Raw genomic sequence first — 10,327 nt, 5'->3', positions numbered from 1 at the left:
TAGAAAAGCAAACATGGATGTTTTTTATTTTGTTTTTCTTACAGCAGTTAACAATACGTTACCTATAGCAAGCCAAAAATAAATACAGATATTAACTTAAATAATTTGAACAAAGTGATTCAACACATGTCAGTAGAGTTTCTTTTAAAAAAGTGACAGGTAGTGAATGCATTTCAATAGTCTAACATGGCCTCTTATCCTTCTCTTTTTTTCCATTACATCAATTTAAGAGAATAATGAAATGAAATACGGTACGGAAATTCGTTCCTTGTCAAATGAGAATTTAGTTTCAAAAACCCAAAATAATTATTTTGGATATAAAAATGTTTTTTAATGAATGGATGAAAAGAATGGAAGGAGAGGAAGCCACAGCAGATTACTGGGGCACAACCCATCAGAAGCATAATGATGTTTAACATGCGGAACAGCAGGACCTGGGATGAAAATACAACACGCAAAGTGCAGAAATAGTCTAAATAATAAAAACTGACAGAAAACAGACCCCCAAAAGTCTACTGTAGGTGACGCTATTTAGAAAAATCTCAGGATTTTTAAATCGTCATTTACAAATGAAAAACATCTCGTTTCAAAAAAGGTGGTGTGACAAATATAAGCTTTTTTTTTTGTTTGTTTTGTTCATTTTATTTTTTTAATTCCCTGACAGATGTGAAAGCACTGAGCAACCATGGGCCACGATACACCCGGTTCAGATCACCAGTCCAATCAAAATCCTCCTCCTGGCTTAACACTTTACCCACTAATTAGCAGACACCAACACACATTATGCTAATGGACATCTTATCCACCAGACCCATTCCTTAGAGGTTCTGAAACCTTTCCTGCAATCAGAGGTTGAATGGGCAAATAGTTGCTAAGATGGACCTGGATTCTACACGCAGATGCTTCAGCATGCGCGCGTACACGCACGCACACAAGCACGCACACAAACATGATAAACAGTACATTTCCCATTTACATCCACCCTCTACACAGTGCATTCATTTGTCATTGATCTTTAGCCTCTCTCTGCTTTCTATGGCCTAATTTATACTTGGTTGCACGCTGGTGTCGCACACCGGAAATAGCCAGAAATCTACAAGCTCAACGCGTCGATCTGCTATTTTCGGTGAGCGCCACATTGCGCAAACAGAGTCCAAATCAGGCATAATAACGTAGCTCCTCATTTCCCTTTGGAGTTGCGCGGCTCCCACGTGTTTCTGGTGGCGGTACGGAGGTCGGACAGAGCCACGTAGTCTTTCTGGAAGCGTGAGTTGGGAGTTCTCTGCCTCTTCCTCTCACCCTGCGTGGTGAAGAAGGTGTCCTGGAACCGCATACTGGAGGCCGTGGACTAGAGAGACAGAGACAGAAAAAGGCAAGTGAAATTAGAAAAGTCAATGATGTCAGTGCTGAGTCTAAATATATATATTTTTGATAATTATTTATAGCAGTTTATACAGTGTTTATAAGGTGAGGGGTGTAGATCTTAGGTTTGGGCGGTATCCATTTTCTCATACTGTACCTTCATACCTACCTGACATTTCTCCGGCGTATATGTTATATGACGTTATATATTTGTGTTAAAAAAAAGAAAAGAGGAAAAAACATGAGCTGAGCAGCTGGTGATAGAAGTCCTTGTAGCATCTGTGTCTAATATAGTCTATAAGCCTACTAAGACTACTGTAGTAGTCTCTTTGCCTACCAATACGTCTGGTGACATCTAAATTCAATGTAGGGGCTTGAACTGGGTGGAAAAAATTTGAGATTAAAAAATAAATTCAGCTTTGCAGAACCAATACAAAGACTGTAGGGCAGTCCTTCATATTGGTCCAGTACGATTGGTTTTCAAAGCCGCAGGTGTAGGTTTGTTAGTGGCTGTTTTCTCTGGTGTTCTAGCCCCATGTACACTTAACCCATCAAAACAGAGAAAGCATCTGTGTCTTTTTAGTTTTTAGCTATCTATATCTAGGATTTAGAACAGTGATTCACAAAAATGGAACCACTTGTACGTCTGCTATTTATAAGAAAGATTTACAAGAAAAGTGTTTGAAACTTTTTGACATTTTTGAATTTTCTAACACAAATCTTCTCTTCTGGATTCTCCCTGCCACAAAACATTTTCAGATGGGGGGGGTCCGCGGCAAAATACAATATCATTTTGGGGGTCCTCCTTGGCACGAAAAAGTTTGAGAGCTACTGATTTAGAAGGCATTTGTAGAATCGGCTTCAGGTCTTAATGGTTCAATATAGATGTCACCAGACACATTGGAAGGTACTAGGGGGAGATCTCCAATATGGCTGACTACGCGAAACTATCCTAGCTTTCTTCTCTTCTGTTTGAACACTCTTAGTAATGTTTACGTACTCTTTTTGTAATGTTGCTTGTCTTCTGTATGGGGACTATGGGTGGAAATTAGCATCCTTGCTAAATCCGGCATATTTATTACATTGCATTGTATGTGTGGCGTTCATTAACATGTGCTGTCCCTCCCAAATAAACGTATGAATAAATAAGTCTGGCTGGGTTTAACCCATTGATACCTGGAACGCATCTGTGTCACTTTAGATGTCTTTGGCTATTCAAAAATAGCAGATATACAAGCTCATATCGCGGCACCGAGTGCCGCGATATGAGCTTGTAGATCTGCTATTTTTGAAAAATCGTGGAAAAAATATTTTGAGGATTTTTTTCAAAAATCTGTTTGGATTTAGAAAACATTTTTAAGAATGGCCTCAGGTCTTAAAGGGTTAAATAATTATGGCCCATTGAAAAATGAACAGATGGGAAATATGCGCCCTTCTTCCCTCCGTAGGTTCAGCATACCTTGCTGGAGGAGCCGATGACACATGTTGCCGCGGCGGATGCCGACACATCAGTGGTCTGAAAGGTGGTGGCAGACTGGCAGTTGAATAAAATCATGTGGCTAAGAAACTGATTTTTGTAGTTGGAAGAAGTCATCTCAACATAAAAGTTATACGAGTCAATATTGTCACGATGCCGTGTCTATTTCTAAATATCCTGGTATACCGTAACACCTTGATACCGCCCAAGCCAATTAGATCTACATTTTAACATGCTTATGGGCTGTACAAACAGTAGACTACAGTACAGACTGTGACACTTACAAGTCTACCCTTCACCTTTTTAGGCAGGTCTTCGTCCAAAGTATAAACATCCTCCCTCTTTGCCAGCACCTGAGACCCATCCTCAAACTCCACCTACAGTGAGAGAACACAACAAAAAAAAACTCTCCACTTATTAAGCCTGTTTTTATTTATCTGCATCTGTGATTTGTTTTTAATTGGGGGGTTTTCTGCATATGTTTTTTTTTTTTATTGTTTTCATTATATCTATCAAATTTTATAACTTTACATGGTGTGAGAAAGGCATCCTCGAAAAAAGAGAGCTTGCTCTCAATGGGCTGATTCAATGCATGCGTTTATTTAGCTTTTGACAATACTCTCAATGTTTTAATTAGTTTTATGGTTTATTCTTTGATAATTCCTTTTGCTGCAATCAAAATATATCCATGTTTTAGCCCCGCTAGCTGCATGGCTCTAAGGATTGGCATTTGGCAATGTTCTGTCTAACACTTCTAATCTCAAACAAGATATCAAATATACTGGCTGGATTGCCATGGAATTTGCCCATCTAACACTTTGGTCCCAAACAAGATGTGTTTAACACATTGAATGCCAAGAACGCATATATGCGTTCTTTAGAATCCATCACTTGCTTGCCAAGAACGCATATATGATTTTTTTGAAAAAACAAACAAAAAAAAAACATATTTTTTTTTAAATTTGACCCAAAGACCAAGGAGATATGATTTTTTGAAGATTTAGACTCCCATCCACTTCCTTGTTAACTTAAAACTTAAAAATTCTGTATCTCGGCTCCTGAGTACTTTTTTTTTCTCAATGAAAAATCTCTGGCATAAAACAGCTAAATAATCTGAAATAACTCTGGCATTCAATGTGTTAAAACTACTACCGGAGTTGTTAGGAACATCGCAACCTCTTAAGAGCTGCTAGCAGGGCTTTTAAATTCTTAGGCCTCTAGTTTGAGGGCAGAAAATGTTCATGTTTATCGCCAGCAAAACTGTTGGATTTGGAAGATTGACACAGCAGCGAATTGGTAGAGTTGGCACTAAGTGGCAGGTTCAGTAGGGGGCGGGGAGATCAGCACATTGTGGAAGTCAGCACCATGCCTTGAACGTTTGCGCAGCACACTATGGCAAAATCCCCGCAGGGTCAAAATAAATGAGAAGTCGAGCAGGGGAGTGCTTTAAAATGCAGAACAAACACATTTTGGCAGCTTATGGTTTCCCTGAGCTATACAAGATGTCTTGAGGTGAAAAGCTCTCTCAAGGAAAACAGGGTTCCAACGATACCAGGTTTGTTTAGAAGTGGAGATTAGAGATGTGACAACATTTTTATTTCTACAATAAATATTTTTTATGGGAGGAAACATACACAACCGCTACAAGTTACCTCCCCATTTATAGCACAGTAGAAAGGCTACATATTATTTTATTTACTTAGAAAATCTATTCAATACATCCAGCCCTTAATCCACCCGATGTTCGCTTGAACAATGTGTATGATAGGCATAGCCATTGTTTGTATACATACATGTCTGTTGAGAGAAAACCCATTTATCTTGGTTGCCCTAGAACAGGGGTTCTCAAACAGGACCGCCAGTGTGGTGTATTAGGGTCACAGCCCCCCAAAACTCAGAGTGTACAAATGGAACCAAATGGACCATTGGGGTAGAGCTTAAAATTTCTGCCCACGCCCGTCGGGCAGATACATATTTGTCGGGCTTCGGGCCGGGCTGTACATTTATGGGCTACATTCACAATAGCAGCGCAGCCTAATCGCCTTTCATATTACCTAGGACACTAGGACCCAGGAACAACTGAAGAGCAGCTGCCGATCATTTCCCCCTTAAGCCGCTTGTTTTGATATTAGCCTAATTAGATCAATTCCATGGCGGCCAGCAACATTGTATATTATATGAAGCATATGTCAGGCTCTCGGCCCGGGCCCAGTTTGTCACACATTTCTCGGGCTTCCGTCTGGGCTCGGTCCAAACTTTTGACGGGCTAAAACAGTTTTTCCCCCGATTAAAGCTCTACATTGGGGCCCATTTGGTACAAATGATCTCGGAAGTCATGTGACAAAGAGCATCCCACAGGGTATTGATATCACATACCGTTTGCCCATAATTGGATTCTGAAATTAGTGGGAGGTGCCCATTTCTTACAGAAAATGCCATATATCATGAACGCAGCATCCAAATCAACCATAACATTGGAATTGCATGTTGAGGAGTCTCTATAGAACACACCTCCAAAAAGCACTTTAACTGGCAAAGGCAAAGATTACACCTTATGTTATAGAAATGCGGGTCCTGACTCCTGACGGCTGCAACCGACTTACTTACACAACCCTAGCTAGGCAACCCAACCTGACAGATATGTGCTCTGGTGGATCATCCCTTTCTAGTTTCATATTTAACCACAAAAGGAACAAAGAAGAGCTCCTGTCTTTTTCTGAGATTGGCCCATTTCTAAAACCCGCTCCATCTTTAGGTGTTTGTCAGTGTGTGTGCGTCAGAAATGCATTTGCGCATAGCTAATGGTTGACGCCCAGCTAAACTAAATAAAGATTTAAATGGAAGCAGCCTGACATCTTGGCTTAGTTAATATTTCAGCGTGTTTGAATAATGCAGATTGTCACCTCCTCTTCATCCCCCCACCTCTCGCTCTTTCCACCCCTCTACCCATCCTCTTCCGCTCTACACTCTCCTTATGTGCATTTGCTCCGATCTGTCTATCTCCTCCCTCTTTCACGTCCTTCCCCTCTGCCCACAGCTCTCCTCTTCTTTTCTCACCACTGCTCCAATCAATCTGCCCCATTCCTTTCTTCATCCTCCCATCTGGCACATCTTCTTAAGACTGCCTCGGTACCCTCGTCTGCTTTTCTTTCACTCACTCACTATCCCTTTCTGAGGCTCCACCTGTCTCTATACATAGACCTGATAACGTCAGCCGAGTCAGGTGGATTCTGACGGCGGTCAAGAGGTTTATTGCAGTGTTCCTGACCATCTGCTGGGTTTGCAACATTCTCTGCCAACCTCTGAGTATCAAAGGACACCATGTACATATTAATGGAGAGGTGTGTTGCGTTTGCACTTGCATGCTTGCTCACGTCATGTGGTACTGGCTGTGAGAATGCATGTGTGCGTGCGTACCTGGTACATATAGGAGACATTGGAGCCCAGGTATTTGGCCCCATAGAACAGTCCATCAGGCCATTTGACTTGAACAGCCTCTCCCACCTCTGGAGGACCCAAGTTCACACAATCTCTGCTCTGTAAAAGAAAGAAAGGAGAATAATGCTTAGTCTGTGTGCGTCTTTGTGCCAAAATGCTCCCAATTGTGAACATTAGGTTTAGGGTGACAATAAGGTTAGCCAACACTAGATAATAGCGCCAGTATTGTTTTCTCACTCCATTTGAAAAGACTGGGGAAATCTGACTGTCTGGCTAAAATGAAGTGGAGACTCTTTCTTGTCAGTGAGGTGGTATGCTCTAATATATGTGTTTCTCAACAGGCGGTACAACCCCCAGGGGGCGTTTAGAGAATATTGGGGGGTGCTGGAAGCAATATAAGGGGAGGGGGGGGGGAACTTTGCTTTGGATAGGTTCCTTATCGCCTACAGGTATATTATTATTATAGGTCGCTTTATTATAGGTCGCTGGCACTAATAGTTTGATAATATTTAGTTTCCTACCCGAGTGACCATTAGATATGGTTACAGCTGTGCTCCTCACATTAACCACTTAAGCCCTATTATATACTTTTAAAATGTTTCATAATAGCCAAATGTTCTGCTGGACGGTGCTGACTGGAGAAGCAGAAAGGTCCGGTCATGCTGCTGTTGCAGTAGAGCACAAGGTGTACAGCTTTGGAGGATTCTGTGACGGCGACAGGCCTCAGATTGACGTGAATATCTTCAACACAGTGCGTTTACGCTGGATGAAGTTGCCCCCAGTAACAACTGGAAGAGGAGAACGTCCCCTTGATGTTCCCTCGCCTCGCTACGGCGACACAGTCTACAAGACAGCCCTGAAGACCTACATCTACAGATGTAGATGATATGTGTGTGGGGAGGAATTAATTGGCATGACTAAATTGGGGGGGGGGGAGGGAGTAAAAAATTATTGGCTACTCTAAATTTAGGAAAAAGAAAGAAAAAAAATAGCAGATGTACAAGCTTGTATATCTGCTACTTTTGAATAGCCAATGTATAGAATATGGATTAAGTTATTAAAAAAATATTGTGATGCTGTATTAACACATTTTGCTGGGGACCCCCTGCTGGAACCGGACCCCACTTTAAGAACCACTGCGTTAAATAACCTTTCTGTCATGTATTGCATGTACTGGATATTGTCCAATCCATATACAATACATTATGTTTGTTGCATCCATAGTGAAGTTGTTTTATGTAGATGTTTGTGACCATTCGGGCATGATGTGACAGTCATAAACTATGTATGCCCACATGTTAGACTATTGTTAGAACACAAAAAGGTTAGAAACTGTAATACAAGGGATATTAAAATAGGAGTTCAGGGCCATACTGCATGTGCCTGTGGGCGTCATATCTCGTTTCAGGGAAAACATGAACTCCCAAGAGGTTATCATGGTTAGCTGGGCTGACACTGGTCTTGGCAAAAACACCCCTTAGGCACTATGAATTGTCTTTCACTATTTGGGGAACTTGCAGCTGGGAAGGCGTCTTCAAGTTACGAGAAACGCCAGGTTGTTGCAACTCAGTTCACCAGAAATTGGCAACAAACCTGGGTAAACAATGACAATGCAATATTAGTCAACCATGATTTGATGGGAGCGTGTGCCTAATGGCTTCACTGGGTTAGCCAAGATCACGGTGAAGCCAAGTTCACCATAACCCGAGATGGGAGAACTTAATCCCAACCCAGAGGAACCTGTCAAAAACATAATAGAACGAGGCGCCAGGCTTGATGGAAGATTGCTTAATGGTTTATTCTGGGATATTAAGATGACATCAGTGCATGAGGCTCACTTGGTAGAAGCTTCTCGAAGATTCTAGAAGGGTGGGAGGAGGTCATATCGATAGGACAGAAATAACCAGGTATTTATAGATATGTTGGGTATAAAAGGATGGTGTGAAGGGCAGCTCATTCCTACTTTTCTCTGTATCTTCATGTATCTTGTGTTATTTCAGTAAAGACGCATCTATACTGCTGTGTCTGAGTCTCTGCTCCTGGGTTCTCCGTGCATTTCTGGTCCTCGGCTCCCAGAAACATTTGGTAACAGCAACTACAATAGCTAAAGTTAAATGGACCACGCAAGAAAATGCCTCACATCTCGTACATATTAATTTTGCATGTACTGTATGCTGCAAGGTTGACCAATCCACACGGTAGCACTTTTTCCATGGCACTTTGAACCAGTCCATTTGCATGGAAAGTTCTCCAGATGTTCATAGCTCAAAACTTGGAAGGTGTGGCTACATGAAAACCACGGAAGACATTTGGGGCTTGATTCAGAGCTGGCTCACACGTCCATAAGTAACGTGAGACAATCCAAAACACACATTCTGAAAGATTCTGTACAGATGTTTATCTCATGCACAGGGAGGGGGCCTATATTCTTAGGAATAATGACACATGATAAATGACCTGATGAATGTTAATATTAAAGGCTTGGTATTTGAGAAAGTTCAGGCTAAGGGCTTCCAACACATTGCAGAGATAAATGTGGGGCTGATATATCGACCCACCCTGTGCACATTATATGCCTATTGGGGTGCCAAGTGTGCAGGTGATGTTACCAAAGTCTGAATAGTAGAGAACATCTCTGAACAAAATCAGTATTAATTACCCCTTGTGTGTGCTTATCTAAACTCTGAATGCAGCCCTTAGGAGGTTAATGAATGCAATCAATGCCTATGGAATTAAAGGAATGTGCTTGCAAGTATAATAGCTGTGTGTGTGTGTGTGTGTGTGTGTGTGTGTGTGTGTGTGTGTGTGTGTGTGTGTGTGTGTGTGTGTGAGAGACCACTGTTCTTTTATAGCTCTAGAGGTTTCATCAGTTCAGACTAGAACTACATGAAGGAATCCATTAATTTCATTCCATCCAGAAGCGTCAAGTCAGTCATTATCCCGCAGCTATTCCTGAGAGGCTAGCGCTACTGCCGAACGATTTAACACTGGTTGCTTGTTTCTCTCCAGAACCTGGCAACTTGGTGTTGCCAGGTAGAGAAACAAGCAACCAGTGTTAAATCGTTCGGCAGTAGCGCTAGCCTCTCAGGAACTTTCAGCGCATGTTTGACTATCATGAGACTCTACAATGAGTAGTAGTAGAAAAAAAAATAACTTTGCATCGGTTATAATAGACGAATTTCCCTAAGCCACGCGCTCCCATTATGACAACGGAGTTGGTTGAAAAAATGACGACAGGGGAATCTCTGGAAAAAAACAATGCCACTTTTTACGTCGGTAGGTGAGTAACGACACATCAAAGACAACACTTAAAATGTCCGGAATTCTCCTTTAAGTTGTCACATCACGTGACATGCCACATGTCAAGTGAGCGGTTGATTATAATTAGAGCTAAACAATTTAATAATACAGAAACCTTTGTTCAGTTTTGGCAGCTATGTGTCATGGCACTAAAACAAGCCATTTTGTGTTTCAGTTATGACAACACCGATGTGATCATTTATAAAATATTTGAATCAATAGTCCTCCAAAGAAACGATATCCTCACCACTATATCCTCTGGGTAGGTGTCATTGGAGAAGGAGCCATCATCGAACATGACCTCGTAGAAGGTCTGAGAGGTGATCTGGGTGACCTTGGAGCTGTAGTAGCGAAGGTTCTTGTGTTTGGAGATCACCGTCTGCCCCAGCGAGATGGCAACCTGCCGCGCATGCTGCTTCTGGCATGCACACACACACACACACACGAGATATTACATTATCTAGCTATTCAGTAACGACTACAAATAATTCTTTGATACAAAAAGGCCAAATTCTCTAATGAAGTCCTGCATCTGTCCATAGACTTGAATTTCCAATTATTATATGACTACACCCTAGTTTACACAGGACAGGACAGATTAACTTATTCAATGAAGTTTACAGTACAGTATAGAGCACTTTATTACATTTGATTTGCTAAACTCATCCAGTGCCATTGACGTATAATACGTTCGATGTTTCAATTGCCCTGAGCGCCATTGACGTATAATAAGTCTGTTTTTGAAAAAAA

General features: G+C 41.5%; 1 protein-coding gene across 8 annotated transcripts in view; it reads right to left on the bottom strand.

Annotated features, from left to right (window-relative positions):
• Positions 1–10,327, bottom strand: part of kdm4c (lysine (K)-specific demethylase 4C) — a 48,543-nt gene continuing 38,216 nt past the window's right edge. For 3 of the 8 annotated variants that reach the window (XM_080414259.1, XM_080414265.1, XM_080414266.1), the window contains 5 exons: positions 9,825–9,995; positions 6,257–6,376; positions 3,124–3,216; positions 2,822–2,878; positions 1–1,348 (listed from right to left, as the gene is read on the bottom strand). In XM_080414259.1, coding sequence (XP_080270385.1) covers positions 1,181–1,348; positions 2,822–2,878; positions 3,124–3,216; positions 6,257–6,376; positions 9,825–9,995 — 609 coding nt within the window. In that variant the 3' untranslated portion in view covers positions 1–1,180. The remainder of the gene's footprint in view (positions 1,349–2,821; positions 2,879–3,123; positions 3,217–6,256; positions 6,377–9,824; positions 9,996–10,327) is intronic. The other 5 variants (XM_080414262.1, XM_080414260.1, XM_080414261.1 and 2 more) reach the window with 5 other exon arrangements.

The sequence above is a fragment of the Gymnoscopelus braueri genome (assembly GCF_963280865.1).
Source record: "Gymnoscopelus braueri genome assembly, chromosome: 2".
In the NCBI taxonomy this organism is placed as follows: domain Eukaryota; kingdom Metazoa; phylum Chordata; class Actinopteri; order Myctophiformes; family Myctophidae; genus Gymnoscopelus; species Gymnoscopelus braueri.
Note: the sequence above shows the minus strand (reverse complement) of the source record. Positions and strands in the feature narration are given on the sequence as shown.